Source organism: Curcuma longa, chromosome 11 (genome assembly GCF_044706935.1).
Source record: "Curcuma longa cultivar G26 ecotype Majalengka, Jawa Barat chromosome 11, ITB_CL_G26_1.1, whole genome shotgun sequence".
NCBI lineage: Eukaryota > Viridiplantae > Streptophyta > Magnoliopsida > Zingiberales > Zingiberaceae > Curcuma > Curcuma longa.
Window position 1 is genome coordinate 32,905,317 of NC_133871.1, and position 17,308 is coordinate 32,922,624.

The following is a 17,308-nucleotide window of genomic DNA, read 5'->3' on the forward strand; positions in this document are numbered from 1 at the left end:
CTTCTCATTCAGAATGCATCAAACTTGCTTGCCAAACATGAAATCCCTTCTATCGGGTAGCAAGTTCTGGATTACAAAAACATTCCTGAAAATTGATTCCATCAGACAATTTTCTCACAGACTATGGGAGCTATGGAATCAGAATGATTTGCCCAGCATTGTCAGAGGCTTCTGGGGTTTGAATGAGCTGGAAAGATGCATGTCATCTTATCCATCATTTTTTTTTTGTTTTTGCTTTTAAATTCCTCTACCTATTACTACTACTATATTACTACATTGAATAAATTCAGACAATTAAGTCTTCTGTTCAATCATCAGAAACCTCCATCTAGTTGTGTAGCGCATGATCCTCCTTTCATAATTAACACTTTTCCTTTTTTAGTTTCTGCCATCATTATCCACAAATGAAAAAGAAACTTTGAAGGCTGTGGGAAAGATGGGGGATCAGCAAAAGTGATCATCATCCATTGATACCCTATAACTTCATACTATATTCTGCAAGACAGTAGACATTTTCTGAATTATACTTTGTATCATCAAAGTTTGATTGATCAAGGAAGTACAACTTCCTTGATCTTTGTTGACTTTAATTGTGGGCTTACACATAGATTTTTCAATTGTGTGTTGTAATGAAATAGGGAAAAAAGAAAATTAATAAGAATAATATTCCATTGGATGCTTGTCACACACAAACCCCCGTTTGGGTCCATTGACAAGCATCCTATACTCATAATTGGCTCAAAAAAATGATGAGTTGAAGTTCCTTCACACGTACTCGCCATTGATGGTCTTCCACTCCAATTTAACATAATGTGAAGCAAAATTCACAAATATGGAGTCTTTAGTCTTGTCTGGGTCTACAACTTTAAGAAGCTTTATATTGTCATTTAGTGGATGTCGAATATTAAACAAGAAACTTTCATGTGTTTAATTAAAAGAACACATTTCAGTCAACATTATTATTATTTTTGAATGAATGTCATACTAGATATGAAGTCTTTTACCTCTGATATATAAAAGTTAGATTTGATATCTAGCGTTCAATTCTGTTGCTCTTGATATATATATATAAGAGAGGTATATCTATCACAGGTTGTCTAATTAAGCTATAATAACAGTATTATTGATTTCTATTTTTGGTTTCACGAGATCGGATTCTAGTAATATTTTGTTTTATTTTTTTCTAAATGAAGATATGTAACTAAATGAAGATGCGATCGAAGATAAGACAAGATACATTAGAAGAGTTAGATAATGCGATTTAAAAATTCAGGAGATTTGACTTAATAAAAACAAAAAGAAATTAAGAAAGAAAGAAAGAATTCATGCTCCTTTTCGTCGTGAGTGACGAAATTAGGATTTCCTTCCATCTCTCATCACAACCGCTTCGTCATCCGTCCCTCTCCTTTTGTGCCTCCCATCGTATTTATATCTTTTTTTAATTAATCTTTATTTTACCCGCTAGCTTAGAGTTCCTTCCACACATCAGATATAAATCTCTATATCCAAATTTTATCTAGTACACAGCATTCGCCAACTCGCTGTCTGCATATGCTTAACTATACACAAACAAATCAATCGAAAAACTGAAAAATCAAAGAAAGAAAAAATTGAAAAATCAAACCCATCCAGAGTCCAGACGTAGATCTAAAAAAAGATCACGATCCATATAGCTAGAGAATATTATTGAAACGAATAATATAATTATAAATCAACTGATTGATCATGGCGATGGTGGGTCCAAATTGGAGAGAGCTCTGAGGACATCCACTTGCAGCCTCAATCGGTGTATGTACTGCGCCGTCTGCAAGAAGAGCTGCTCCGGCTGCAACTCCCTCCCGCCCGGCACCAGCCTCTGCAGCCTCCTCACCTTCCTTCGCACCGCTGCCGACTGCCGCCGGCCTTCCCTCCGCCATGACCGCTTTACCAGATGCAATGCTTTCTTCTCCTCCTCCATGAATTAACAAAGTAGAGGAAATAGGAGGAGACGAATGTATGCAGAGAGGAACTGAGGGAATGGGAAGAGGATATATAGAAGAAGAAGAAGACGAAGAGAGAGAGAGAGAGAGAGAGGGTGAATTGAAAGGGCATGTGAGCCAACTGGATGGGCGGGGAAGGTAGGGAATTCCAAAAGCAGCATACGTGTAGCGGGAACACGAGCACGTGGGATCTCATGTTTGGCCCACGTGTCCAACAGCTCGGGCGTTGGATACCGCGTGGGCCCCACCGAGGAACGTGATCCATCTCCATCGATTTTGTTACTGTTTGTGCTCGCTTTCTTTCATATATTTATGGTGTATATCGTACGGGGGCATTCCAAGATTTACGACCTTCCGCTGCATGTGCATGCAGGCGGTTTCATCGTAATCCACGAAGATCTGTTCATGGAACGCTGTCTTTCCTTCGATCGATCGATCGATATACACAAGTGATATCGATTTATTTTTTTCAGTTATCAATTTCCAACCTCTGTTTTTTTTTTATCATAATAATATTATTTGAAAATTTGTACGACTCATTTACCCTCTTTTCTTTCTTGTACTTGTCACATGTAAATGCTGCATGAAGTAGATCATAACTAGTATATATGTGCCTTTAAACATCTTTATAGCTAGCTAGAGGATTTCCATCACTCAAGTGGAGAATTGTTTAATGTCGGGTCATCTAAAGGGGGTCTCGTTACTACTCTTAATTTCTTCATGTATTCAAGCAAAGGATGATTGATCTATTGAGTTATTCAAATTAAGTGTCTTTGTAACTAATATTCTTCATCATCTACTTTCAAGTATTACATTTTTATTAAGTGTTTCATCTTTTTTTTTAACATGACAAAGTGTCCTTGAGCTACAATCTACTTTTTCATAAACAATTGATATATAGATGTCTTTAACTCTTTATCAAATCATACACTAGAATTAAGGACCATGATGGATTTATAACATAAACTCAAGCTCGTTCATCGAATTAAGATATTGTTAAATTGAGTCAAATTAGAGTGAATAATTTACAGTGATTAGGGTTGGACTATAATCAGTACAAGTGTATATATATACACTCATCGATCGTATATATATATAGCTGGGTCTGTGCAAGCTGTGAATTAAGTGGGATTGGGACCATCAAAATATAATTAGAAGAGGAACATGGGCAGTGGTGGGATGACTGCTGAAGAAGGAAGTAGGTGGGCAAGTAGTGCACCATGCCTTTGCAAGTAAACAAAAGAGGGATCGAGTTGGCAATCAGAGAATTAATTAAAGAGCCCCATTGCCATGAGGAAGGAGAGGTGGTGGTGATGGTGGTGTTGTCTTCTTCGCTGTTAGGGTTACTGAAAACGGGACGGTTGCACATGCAAGCACATGCATGCACACACACCTTGCAACAGTCCCCAACTCCATTTTCTTCGTCTCATTATTAACAATAAGTGACAAGAAACTAGCTAGCTAGCTAACTACGACGTGCCACTGTACCTCTTCTCTTAATCTAGCTTCTACCTTCAAACATGGGTGATTAATTAATGCTTAATTAATTCTTCTCTAGCTATTTGTTTGCACAGTTGTAATTAGGCATCTGATCAGACACCACAGCAGACGACTTAATTAGACATTGTAGTCATACTAGTCCCTTTTGTTATTATATATATACAGTCATTAAGAAATCAAGGAGTGTGCATGTCTAGATACTTAGACATAGGTGTCTATTTTTATTTATTTTTTTTTAGTCAGTACGATTTTGATTTATGTGCAGATAACACTAATAATAGTTATGTAAATATAATTTACATATTGGAGTTATATGTTTTTTATCATTAGAATGACTAACTACTAATTAATTAAATAATATAAATTTTTGGTTAACAGGAACCCATTCAAAATCAAACCTAAGATCTTTTGGTTCCGTTTTGTTTTTGAGCTGATTTTTTCACATAAAGAAATAGTTTGGTTCAATTTTGCCTAGGAAACTAGTAAATCAAACCAAGCTCAACTTTATTAAGGAATAGAATAGGGTAAAAGTTGCCCCGGGGACTACAGTGCAATGACAAGAGTGCCTATGCAATTTTTCAGGCATTTAAGGACCGAGCCACTTATGGATGGGTTGACCTAAGAACGTTGGACTGCTGAGCCATCCCTACGAGCACTTCTTAATTTATCCAAATGACCGATGAAAAATTTTCATGAGACTGGTATATGATGTCAACTAAAAAAATGAAATAGGGTGAAAGTCCTTCATCTACGATCCAAATGAAATGTAGAAAATTGATTCTTCCGTGTGGATGTTACGTTATGCACGTATCTTAAAGCATGCAGCTCCCCTATTTTATATAATTTCTAAATAGAATTACAAAGTGTTATCATTTAATTTGATTAGGTGCAATTAATCATTTTTGTGTATTATTCTTTACATTAAAGTAGAGATGTTTTTTCTCAATTATCATAAGCATTTTAGGGTTTGGATAATATCATAGCACATGCTTCCATTTTTTATACTTTTTTATAATCCAATTGTCCGAGATTTACCTAACTAATCTAGAGGTAAACGACTTTCCCTCCGATTCACCTATCAAATAAATCTAGAACACAACTTATAATACATGCTGCGTGTTTGTACTCACTTTGACGAGGCTATTAATGGACAATATGAAGATCGAAGAACGTTTCCTACAAGCTGGTACAGTGATTACTTTTTTAAAAAAAAAACTCTGTTAATGATTATTTTATATATTACAGTGTAGTTTTTCAGTATAGCTACAAACCTTGAATTGTTTAACTACTTCAAACTATATTTTCCTTTTCTTGATAGCAATTAATTTATCATATATAGCTTGAGCAAATTAACTTGAACTTAATCTTCTGTAGAAACTAACTCTTTCGTTGAAATGCAACTGTCTGTTTCTGAACTTTCTTATAAACAGAAGTGGCAACTTATAAGGAAGAAATTAAAAACGGAGATGACCTGTGTTTAACTTCCTTCGATCCTCTTGTCTCTACCGGCCTCTTTCACTTCCCTATCAATCAATGTCTAGATGTTTGGTGCGCAGTGCTCAATCATTAGTGGGCATAACCTTCAATATATATATATATATATATATATATATATATATATATATACATGCCCCATATGGATAAGCCTGTTCATGGGGCACAAGGGTTTGAAGGTGCATGTGCGAGCTCTTAGGTTGCCCTAGCCAGTGGGTTAAGTTTGATATACTTTGGGAGGGACAGATAAGCAACCATCCATATAAAATGAGAGAGAGAGAGAGAGAGAGAGTTCATGTGAGTGAGTGTTTGGACAACCAGCGTCGACAGGGACACCTCCCTTGAGACGAGGGCGCTTTGTGTTGATGACTTGAGTAAGCCGCAAGGCATGTGGAAGTTGGAATAATAACGAGTCAGATTCTATGTCTTCCTTTTTCATTCCATTTATTATATATATACAACTTCATCTTCATTTTCATCTTTCTCGAATATTTAATTTCATCCTCATCTATAATTTTTTATGTCGGTGATATTATATTTATACCCTACCAAATATTCTATTACCATCTACATTTATATTTTTAAAATTAATTAAATTATTTCGATGAAGCTACCTTCTTCCATTTAACCGGTTTCGATGGATCTATTCGTTTAGATTTTAAACCGAGGGCTATGGTGGAGTGGGAAACTGCTCCGTGGGCCGAAGTACTGAAGGCCATGCATGGGCTCCTTAACATATGAAAATGCATTCAGTTGCCGAGGTATTTTTTTTTTTTCATAATGATCTATTACATTTTTTTATTTACCTTCCCACAAATGATCCTGGAAGGATCGTGTAGGACCGTTAGAGTGACGAATTCGACTTTTTTAGAAGAAAAAAGATGAATATCATTCAGTTGATTTTAGGACATAATTGAATTGGTTACGACGGAACAGACTTATTAAAGTGGACGAGAGTCAAATCTCAACGAAGTCGAGACAATGGCCTCCTCCGTCGTGGTCAATTGCAACTTCTCAATTTATCTCCTCGGATATATATATATATATATATATATATATATATATATATAGAACTGATCTCCTGCGCTCCGCTCACCTGCGCTCCCCGTGCGCGACAGCCGACCTCCTTCCGTTCATCGCCGCCGTTCTTCGTCGTCCGATCACCGTTGGCCGCAATCCCGGACTCGTTGGAAGCGCAACTCGACGGCGCACACATCGGCACCGGATTCCGGCCGGATTGGGCCGGAATCCGGCCGGAATTCCGGCCGAAACAGGGCAGACACGGTGGCGCCCGCTTTCGCCGGAAATCGGCCGGATTCCGGCCGAATCACGGCCGGAGACCGGCCGCGGTCGACGCGCCGGCGCCGGGCGCGTCGACTGCGGCCGGTCTCCGGCCGATTTCGGCCGGATTCAAGCCGAATTTGGCCGGAATCCGACCACCGGACCCGGCGCCGGTGAGTTGCGCATCCATCGGCGCCGGTCCGGTGGCCGGAGATGGCCGGACGCCGGTGAACAGCTGCGGTGAAGGAGCAAACGTCCGAGGAGAAACACTGTGCGTCGATCGGAGAAACGGACGGTCTCGATTGTTTCGCGCACGGGGAGCGGAGGATAGAGGAGCGCAGGAGATCAATTTCCTATATATATATATATATATAGTTCTGATATTCTGCGCGACACAGCTTGCGCGATCCCGTGCGCGATATATAATCAAAGTTAGTATTAGATGGAACAACTACCTGAAAAAGGAATTACAACTGCAACGTGATTTGGGTAAAAAAGAAAATGAACATGAAATAATTTGATACGAAACGTCAAATTGCCATTAGTTCACAATATGGTCGAGCAGTGAGTAACGAAATCTACTAACTAGTTCGAACTTCCCCTATCTGTCTTACATAGCCAACAAGCCAAAAAAGACAAGAACCACTGCTGCAACTGCAAAAGCGCCCCCCTTTCCTTCCTGACACTATTGTATTGTAGTGTATTATTGGTATCGTATTGTATTGAATGGAAACCCTGCAGCACCCGTTTTTGTTCTTTCTAAATCCAATCAACCCTAGCCTCTTTCATGCTTGAAGAACCAAGCAAACCCTAGATACCTGCTCCACATGCATGTGATCTGCCACAAGATTTGTTGTGCGGCCAAGAAAATGCTCCCCCTTCTTGCTCCGGAGGTTGAGGATCACTGAGCAAGGTGATGAAGGTTGTTCTGCCACTTCCTCCGATAGTCACCAATGGAATCTCTTCTCATCGCTTTCGCACCTGGCGGAGGGATTCGTTGATCCCTTCGTCGTCGTCGTCGTCGTCTTCCGCGAGTTCCCGGATCAGCCCCGCGGTTCTCTTCGCCATCGTCGTCCTCGCGCTCATCTTCTTCCTCTCTGGCCTCCTCCACCTCCTCGTCCGCTTCCTCCTCCGCAAGCGCCCTTCCTCCGCCGCTGCCTCGCCCATCCGCACCCGCCGCACGCGCCTCCATGGAGATCCCGGCACGCTCCAGCGCCAGCTCCAGCAACTGTTCCACCTCCACGACTCCGGCCTCGACCAGGCCCACATCGACGCCCTTCCCCTCTTCCTCTACGCCGAGATCCTCGGCTCCAAGGAGCCCTTCGACTGCGCGGTCTGCCTCGCCGAGTTCGCGCCCGAAGACAAGCTCCGCCTCCTGCCCGCTTGCGGCCACGCCTTCCACCTCGCCTGCATCGACACCTGGCTTCTCTCCAACTCCTCCTGCCCCCTTTGTCGGGGCCTCATATTCGCTCAGGGGATCGCGATCGAGAACCCCATGTTCGGGTTCGATGATCAGACTGTCGACGAAGAGGAATTCCGAGGAGTTCAAGAAGCCAAGGAAAGAATGCTCTCTGTTAGGCTTGGAAAGTTCAAGAAATTGAGCTGTGGAGATACCGATGACGCCCCAGAAATCACAGATTTGGGGGAGACGAGCAGTAGCAATTTGGATGGCAGGAGGTGCTTCTCCATGGGTTCTTACCAGTATGTGGTTGCCGATGCCAATCTCCAAGTGGATCTCTCTGCTTCTTCCACCAGGGGAAGAAGGACCACTGGAAATGCAATGAGCAGAGATGAGAGCTTGTCTGTGTCCAAGATTTGGCAGTGGTCCGATAAGAAGGGGAAGTTCCCTGTCTCTGCTGATACTGCTGCTACTTTGGATAGAGGCTTGCCATGGATTACTCCGTGCGTGGAAGAGGCATGAACTATGGCTCCTCATCTCTAGTTTGGTTCTACTCCATTGCATCTGCTGCTAAATTTTGTCAGCTTTAACATGCACCTGATTCACCATACCTGATGCCCGTCTTAGGAATTTAGGAATAGGAAACTTTTGTCGAATTCGACTACTTTGAAGGGCCAATAAACACATTGAATTTAACTTACTAGTTAAAGTTGCAGAGAATTGACAGTAACAATGAAGAAGCTTCTTTGGTCAAGAAGCATCTGCAATATTTGCTTCTGTTTCTGATGTCTCTTCTTCAAGATGATGGGGAATCCGAGGGACTTGGCAGCAAATACCCCTTCCATTTGATAGCTACTTACCATAAGAGAATGATTTAGTCTCCCAGTGCTGCAGCTCTCTTGTTGTTTTTGTCTTAGAGCAGAGGTCCTGACAATATCATACCACTTGGTGTGCAAAATCTGCCAGCTCCTTCATGGAACTGTATCGATGAGGATGATCGACAAAGTGCACCATGTCCATTTGTTACAATTTTCCATCGGTTTCTACTAGCCAAAAAGCTCTGCATTTTAGTAATGTTTACTCAAACTATGACATGCATTACATTGAGTGCAAATGTAGTACAATTTTTTATGATCAGATTTGACTCTCCCATTTCAATTGTAATTGTGTTTAACTAGTTGTGACTTGCTTCTTGATAATGTTTATTATTTCTTCACTCTCATTCAGATGGAAGAATTCAAATTTCACATTCTGTGGCAATCCAACACTGTACAGTTTCCACTGGAAAAGGAATGCAATTGAGGATTCTTTATCGTGCTCACTTTTGTATTAAGCACAGTATCCAACTATGGACAACAACAGCTCATTGCAGATGATGTCTGCAGTCCACCACAAACAAGTGACAAGGACAAATGCAGAACCACCCAACATGGGACTCAGTTTCCATCTTAGAAAGCACCAAACATGTCCGCCATTACTTACTTTTAGGCTCTCTTCTCATCAAGCTCCTCAAGGAAGACTCAAGTGACGACAATGAGACAGTAAGCTGACCTCTCAATTTTACCAAACTCCTACAGTAAGAATTGCTATGCGATCCTATAACATGACAAGTATTGTATTTGTAATCTCTTTCAGTGATGAGCACCTGTATCAGGTGTCCACGTTACCATTTACAATTTACATGGCACAATCTGTACAGATCGATCTGCTAGCAGAGTTCAAATGTGATACAGCATCGCAACCTCAAGCGTCGAAGCTTGAGGGATGCTAAAGGCATAGGCACGACGATCCCTGCAGTTCCTTCGAAGGAACTCGTAGCCCAGATCAACCACCAGTCGCTTAACAAGGCTCGACCCGCTCTTAGCCCTCATGTACTCGTGCCCCAGAATGAACGCCATTCCTGCTTCTCTAGCTTCCATTAGTTCCAGCAACTCTTCCTTGTCCCCTTCTTCTTTTCGTGGGCTCTCGGGCAGTGCGAATCTTACTTGCTTTTGGGGCGCTTGAACCTGTAAAAGTATTTCTCCTGAGAGGCCTGATGCATCCTCTAGTTCCACTTTCTCCTCTTGGGTTCTTGAATCTGTGCTGACGATGGCCATTTTCTCATTGCCGTTCTCAGTTTCTTCTTCATTCAGGCCGAAAGGTTTGGATACTTCTGAGCGGATGAACTCAGCAATGCTGAAAACCAGATCCCTTTCGAACTCTGAATCATCCTTCTGTATGTCATGGTACCCATACCGGACGATGACCCTATATAGCCGGCATTGTTTTGGGCCAACACGGCCGACTAGGAAGCGTTCCTCAGGTTGGACGTATGGCACTGGCACCGACTTGATACAGAGGAAAACAACGACCTGAGTAAAGAAATTTAAAGAGTAGTAGCATGATCTTTCGCAACAAAGTGAAATATGAGCTTGTATCCATGAGAGAATTTGAATAATACCTGGTGGAACGCAGGCAAGTTGGTGACAAAGTGGGAGAAGATTGCAGGAATGCCTGATACAAGTTCGGTGTCGATCACACCGATCCCCCGGACACGCACAAAGCCAAGGGTAGGACCTAAGTTCAGGAGCCAATTGAGGGAAACTTTGTTTTCAAGGTCAAACTCATATTTCTTAACGGTGCCATAATGCCAGATATACATGATAGTGATGAACACAAAAGAAAGTGCAATGGGAACCCAAGCTCCTTCAAGGACCTTAATCAGAGTGGCCGAGAAGAAGACTGCTTCAATGGAACCGAAGAAAACAACGAAGCACACAGCAAGAAATATGCTCTTGTTCCAACAGAGGACCATTACTAGGGACATCAAACAAGTGGTGACCAGCATAACAGTAATGACAGCCAACCCTGCACAGACTTGATGCCATCAGTAAACAAAATAAATCATCACTAAAGAATAGTTCGAGCATAGGGTAAGAATGTGAAGCTTATCAATGCCATACCTGATGCATTGCCAAGACGTTTTGTATCTCTGAAACCAACAGTAACAGCTAAGCAAAGTATCATCAAAATCCAGTTGATCTCTGGTATGTATATCTGACCCTGTGTTCTTGATGATGTATGCACTATCTTCACCCTTGGAAAGCATCCCAGAGCAGAGCACTGTTTGATGATTGAGAAAGTACCTGTGATGACTGCTTGACTTCCCACCACAGCCGCGAGAACAGCAATTCCCATGATCGGCCATCGTATATTCTCTAATCAAAGAAAATTTTCATACTATGCTTATCAATCCTGAAAGAGCTTAGGCCTAAAAGAGAGAAATACCTGGGACGGAAACATAGAAACCGATTCGATAGTCAGTTTGGATAATGTGATGCTGAGAGAGGTATGCAGCTTGTCCCATGTAAGCAAGCAGCAAGGATGGGTAAACCACAAAAGCAAATGCAATCTGCACAATCAATTCTTCATTAGACAGATAGTGCTACCATGCAAATTCCTGGCTAAACAGCTACCTACATTCATAGAAATAAAACAGGGATATAGAGTAAAACTGAAATTCAAACACCACGAAGCAAGTCTCAAGATCGTATCATCCTCCAGAATAGATTGCCAGACTAATTAGTAGATGAAGGACTTAACTATGATTATTTTGCCGAATATCTTAAGTTCTAGATAATTAGTAAAATAATCAATAAATTTTAGCTTACCTTTACTGACAATTGGGAAAAATGCCCAAGATCAGCATACATAGCTTCAGAACCTACAAGAAAGCTGAGTGTGAGATTGAGATAACAGCAAAACGCTAACATGATGAGTCAATTTGACAAACCTGTTATGCATAACAAAATTCCACCTAGTGACATCCACCCTCCTCTTTGAGTCTTCTTCAGAAAGTTATACATAAAATGCGGAGAAAGGGCACGATACACATGTGGATTCCAATGGAAAATGTTGTACACCCCAATTATACTTATGCATAATAGCCAAGCAAGAATGATTGGAGCAAAAAGGAATCCCAGTCGGTGAGTGCCATGATGTTGCACCGCAAACAAGCAGATTAAAATGAGACATGCAATTGGAACCTCAACATCTGGAGATTACAACTTATGATGGTGAAAATAGGAAAAGTGTCTACACAAACAACTAGATAGAATAATGGCTAATGTTACCATGCATAGCAGAGTTCATAAATTAAAGGAACAAAATCAATATTTGCATGCAAGATGAAATAGCTGGTAGCAAGATCAGGATAAAAGACCAGGCTTCCATAAAAAAAACATGTGTTCCCATTCCGTTTTGAATGGTCATGAAAAATATTGTTCTCCATGGTAGTAGCAAGTAGTAATTGAAGTGGCAGCAGTGTCTCAATATAATCCAAGATTAATTTGCCACTTGATGTAAAGTGGAGATCGTCAATTTTTACTAGCTAAAAATTATGTTACAATGAGAGTTCACATAGCCATAGTCGACTTGATCCATTCTCCTATTTGATACAACATTATAACACTTATTTTGCTCAATGCTTGCCTTATTCACTACTACTCAACAAGTAGTGCTGCTATCTGCCATGTGTTGGAGCCAATCATGATGACATCTAACGAACAGACAAGAAGATCAAGAGACGATAGATGTTCAGCATTTTGCAAATTTGATGTATAACATTCTAGAGGTTAGATAACTTTATTGTGGCCTCAACATATCAATATGTTAATATGATTAGGCTAATGGTGCACAAACTAAAAATCTAGTAACTTGTCAAGTAGCTTCAGCACTGCCCAAATGGAACTGGTCGATACAATTTCTTACATTTATGATGCTCCTTAGACATAGAAAGCTCAAGCCCCGAGACTGCTGAGAAAACTGTAGGTATCAAAGACAGTATCAGATCAATGAAGCAAATGATTTTACTACTAAGATGTTTTTGGTGAAAAAAAAACAAGATATTGCAGAAACAGGGAACAAAGTTACAACCAGAGATTGCAGGGGTAAGGATTCCATCCCCAATAACCATGGAAGTCCCAATCAACGCAAGAATGAGCAGCGTAAGCTGCAAGGCTTGATGCTTCTCCAATAGTCTCCTTATAACTGAGGCAGAAGTGACAGGGCCAGAGGCAGCGACGTTAGCAGCAGTGTCATCGTTTTTCTTGTAAGTGGACAGCTCCTGGTCAGCGAGCTGGTGGCTTGGCAGGAGGCCAATGCTTCCCTGGCGGCATAGAAGAGAGTAGAGTGCAAATGTGCCACCTTCGCCATTGTCATCGGCGCGAAGCACTATGCAGACATACTTGAGGAGGGGGATAAGGGTGAGTGTCCAGAAAACGAAGGAGAGCACGCCAAAGATCTCGTCGTTGCTCTCAGTGTGCTTGATATCATCGGCGAAGGTGCTCTTGTAGACGTAAAGGGGCGACGTGCTGAGGTCCCCGTAAACTACCCCCAAGCTCTGGTATGCCAGCATCAGAACCGACCTCCAAGATTGTTTCTGCAATCCAAAAGCAAAACAAGGGTTCCACAGACTCTGAATTCGAATATCCCATCAAAATCCAATCTTTACATCAAGAAGTCAAAAAAAAGTCAGTTTTTGAAGAGAAAAACATGAGAAAAGTCCATAAAGCAACCAAAGTTTAAGAGCATCAACTCTTATAGGAAAACAAACTTGAAAGACCTGAAAACAACCACCGATTCTTGACTTCGATGTGGGAAAATGACAAACTCTGCGCATCAACTCACCTTAAAAGTTCTAGGATAGTGCCCGCTCTCGAGATCCATTGCTGCCGAGCAAGCGCAACTTCACACTCCCACCGTGCTGCGTCTTTTTTTATATCGTTACTATGGCAATCGAAGATTCAAATGGGATGCATACCGTAGCAGACAAAAGGGATTAGGATGCCATTCTTTATGTGGATTTGAGGAGGTATCAAATGAGAGTGCCTAGAGAATCCAGGGGGCGGAAGCCACAAAGACGGCACAAAAGGATCAAGAAGAAACATAGAATATTGTCACTGTGCTAGTGCTTCCCTCTACTCTACTTTGGATTCCGCTCCTGCCTACTCCTCTCCCTCCTCTTCCGCGGCAGGGAGAACTTCTTGTTCCCTCCTCCTCCGCTGCAGGACGACTCAACGTTCTGTCCTATTACATTAAAAGAAAAGATTTTTTTTTCTCTCTTCAGTTTCTGGGAGTCTCTCAAATCTCAACACGCGCAAACACTCGCAAGGGTGGTGGATGGTTAGGTAGCCGGATTCTTTTAACTAGTCAACAGGGGAAGTATTAAGCTTTACAAAAGGAGTGAAAGGGATACAATTACAGGCCATGGCGATTGAAAAAGGAGGTGATAGCTGGGCGCTCCTTTTAGTGCAAAGTGGGGATTGACTTATGAAACGGACCTTGACATCAGAAAAGAGCAATCTTTGGCATGGATGGCACATTTCCATGACTTTTATCCGAACGAACAACCATTTCGGTGGCTTTGATTTCCGTAATCGCCTATCGCTCATCTCCATAATGATAAAGATGGAACTACAAATTAGAGTTCTTTATGCCTTGTAAGGAACTAAACTCTGTAATGGGATGGATTACCAAACTCATGGCCTTGATCGAAGTGGATGTCTAGGAAAACGTATTTTTCCACTAGAATAAGAACAAATTATACCAACGGTATGACATCCACAGATTGCAAATGATGGAAAGGTGATGCTTGAGGGGAAAGGGAATATCCAAAAATTAAGCTTAATTTGGAAAGTTTTTCAGGTTAGATTGCACCACAAATATGCACTCACTGATTCTTGTGTCTAAATCTAATCATCCCATCTGCCTACTTGCCACATTTCTAAAATGCCTCAAATAGTTATTATCACATTAATTATCCCTCTATAAGTAAATAACTTAATAGAATGATAATATTGTGATAAATTTTAACTCTACTACGAGTGAGTCAATAGAATAATAATGTGATAAAGTTTACCATTTTAAGTCGTAGGATAATTAATATTACTCAAAATGCAATAACTTAAAAGAATCATTTTATTCCCTATCGAGGTGTGCAGAGAATTAATATCAAAAGGTTCATTAAGCCATTTCAAATCTTGAAGTGAGTTGACCCAATGATTTATATATATAGACTTTTACTTGCCTCCTTTTATGGATGGAATTCATGAGGTCTTCCAAGTATCTATGTTGAGTAAGTATGTGCCAGTTCTACGTCATTTTGATGCGAATTATGAGGAGATTTTTGTATGCATTCTAAATAGCAATGAGAATCACCAAGAATGTTCAACTCATGAAGGTCGAGTGGCATCACCAAGGAAACCATTTGTGAGCTCGAGAATGATACTCGAGCTAAAGAGATAGATTTTTTTGCTATAGGTAGTATGATTGAGATTTCAACTCTTGAAGAAGGATAATGGAGACATACTTTTAAACAGACTTTGGCATCACTCTTATAATGGAAGAAGGATGTTATGGGTCGGTATGACCTGACCCAGAAAGTCAAGGTCCGGTTCAAGAAGAAGACATGTCCGACAGAAGATTGATTTGGCCCCATTCTCTGACTCGGCAACCCGACTCACATACAGATTAGGTCGGGGTCTAGTACCTGACTTGACTTCCTGTTCAGGTATGGAACCAACACCCGACCTCTTTTAAAGCTTCATTCCGATCTGACACCCGACTCCGAACTTTGACTTCAAGCTACCCCCAAGTCTACTCTGCTGAATCTCCTCCTGGCCATATCCAATCTTGGCTCTCTCTGCCGACTAGACTTCAGTTCCTCGGTGCCCTATTCAATGCTCAACCAACTTTCTGTTTAGTTCTCTATTCAATTGGTCAGGCCACCGCTAGAAGGACACAGGCAATCACGATCATGTGATATCTTGGGTATTTATCATTCCATTAATGCGGCATGATGACACAATCTGATATCATATCTATCTAGGTGATAAGACTTCTCACTGTTACGGAGGTGATGGGATGTTCTCCTTATTCTGATGAGACATCTTCTCTGACAAAATCTCTACTCAGGGATATTCTCTTTAAGTGAGATTTAATGGAGACAACATAGTTTTCCATTACATATTTCTATATAGCTCCCCTCCATCTCGTAGAGACAGGTACGCACATACACGCACACTGATAGATTTTACTCTCGTTCTCTCCTCTCCCTCTTCGAGGAAAGAATTGACTTGAGCGTTGGAACGATTGAGCCAAGATACCCCTGACCTCCGTTCTCACCTTCTCCTCTCTTGTTGTGCAGGCCTTAGCGGCACCTCTGGATTCTCCATCATCGATCCTCCTCCGTTCATGGGTACCGCCTTGATCGTCCGCTTCCAAGTCAGGTGGCCAGCAACCCGTCCAGAAGGCAATCTCAACATGAACAAAGGATATGAATCACGAAGATGTAGATGAAAAATTAATCAAAAGAAAAGATGAAAGAAAAAACAGTTAACACAATTATACTAGGAATTGAAAGGTGTGATTCGTTCTAATAATCAATGCTACACAACAATGGAACAAGATAGGAAAAATACAAACTTGCTAAGGATTTGTGGCGAAAATTCATAGAATTGCATGAAGACCCATTGAATTTTTGACTAGTCAAGAGAGACCTAATTCAATAAAATGGTCAATGGCTCCCATAGCAATTGGAGAAGAGATTGCCAACCGAGATATATTTAAGGGCACTTGATGTAGACTTTGATTGTGGATCTTGTGCACAATGGTAAAGAATTTTAATACTAAATACTTTGGAAGACATGTTTGTCACCATGGAGGCTTAAAAAGTTTTAAAAAAAAATAAATAATTAACTCATCTAATTCCGTGATATTAAAGAATATTTTTATTTTTTTCATGGATTTGACTCAAAAAAAATGCAAACATACTGTAACTTAATTTTTATTTATCTTAAGTAGGATTTACCATTAAACAGCAACTTTCAACAATATTTCCATTGTGATTATCAGTATTTTAAAGACACAAGTGAGATACACTCCCAAGTTACTATATCCCTCTCCCTATTCCTATATATCACTTAGATTGGTTCGGATTGAACAAGTTGAAAATTTTAACTAAAGCTATAGTTTGTACCAAGAAAAACAATTAATTAATTTCATGTTCAATATAAAATACCAAATTCCTCTAATAAAATAATAATGTAATTAATGATAGTGAGAATGACGTCGAAAAGGATGGCTGAAATATATATGTACGTAGTTGGCTTTTCCACCTGTCTCTCCAATAAAAAAACTCTTGTAATTTATTTTCCCACCGTATAATTAAGTTCATTCGATTTCTTTGTTGATGTTGGCTTCAACTTTTCCATGAACTTCGATGGAGAAATCTGCTGCAATAAATCCATTATCAGAATTAAATTGAACAAGAAAAACAAGCAGTAATTTCTAAAGTTCAAAAAAGACTGTACGATCTAAATTATCCAGATAACTCTTTAGCATGCATGTTCTTGATTATTGAATAGTTTTGGGTGCTTGAAATACATGCATATAAATATATGTACACCTTGAAATGTTCATCCTCTGAACGTTAATTGGTTCATCAACCATCCATCTCGAGACACGTTAAAGAAAATAACATTTTGAATTGAAATCCAATTAATCCTTCATGTACAGTCAATAATTTTGTAGGTCATTGGCATGAAAGATGCAGGCAATTGTCTTTTGCAAACATGGGTGAGTTATTTAAGGTACTTTGTGATGTACCTTTGGCGTA

The 17,308-nt window shown here is 40.5% G+C and overlaps 2 protein-coding genes across 2 annotated transcripts; one reads left to right on the top strand and one right to left on the bottom strand.

Annotated features, from left to right (window-relative positions):
• Window positions 1-7,053: 7,053 nt before the first annotated feature.
• LOC141841245 (RING-H2 finger protein ATL46-like) lies at window positions 7,054-8,900 on the top strand. The gene has a single exon (XM_074729391.1). The coding sequence runs from the start codon at window positions 7,171-7,173 to the stop codon at window positions 8,173-8,175; it is 1,005 nt and encodes a 334-aa protein (XP_074585492.1). The 5' UTR covers window positions 7,054-7,170; the 3' UTR covers window positions 8,176-8,900.
• LOC141841244 (potassium transporter 8-like) lies at window positions 8,898-13,719 on the bottom strand. Its single transcript, XM_074729390.1, has 9 exons — window positions 13,321-13,719; window positions 12,568-13,072; window positions 12,403-12,456; window positions 11,426-11,686; window positions 11,304-11,356; window positions 10,921-11,044; window positions 10,596-10,850; window positions 10,094-10,500; window positions 8,898-10,004 (listed from the first exon to the last, which is right to left on the bottom strand). Exons 1-9 carry the CDS (start codon window positions 13,357-13,359, stop codon window positions 9,372-9,374), a joined length of 2,331 nt encoding a protein of 776 aa, XP_074585491.1. The 5' UTR covers window positions 13,360-13,719; the 3' UTR covers window positions 8,898-9,371.
• Between the last annotated feature and the right edge of the window lie 3,589 nt (window positions 13,720-17,308).

Excerpts from the sequence above, each read along its gene's own strand:
- LOC141841244 (XM_074729390.1), bottom strand. The coding sequence starts at position 13,359 with ATGGATCTCGAGAGCGGGCACTATCCTAGAACTTTTAAG. Across the intron at positions 13,073-13,320 it reads ACTATCCTAGAACTTTTAAG|AAACAATCTTGGAGGTCGGT; the intron begins GTGAGTTGATGC and ends TTTGGATTGCAG. Across the intron at positions 10,005-10,093 it reads ACTTGCCTGCGTTCCACCAG|GTCGTTGTTTTCCTCTGTAT; the intron begins GTATTATTCAAA and ends TTCTTTACTCAG.
- LOC141841245 (XM_074729391.1), top strand. The coding sequence starts at position 7,171 with ATGAAGGTTGTTCTGCCACTTCCTCCGATAGTCACCAATGGAATCTCT.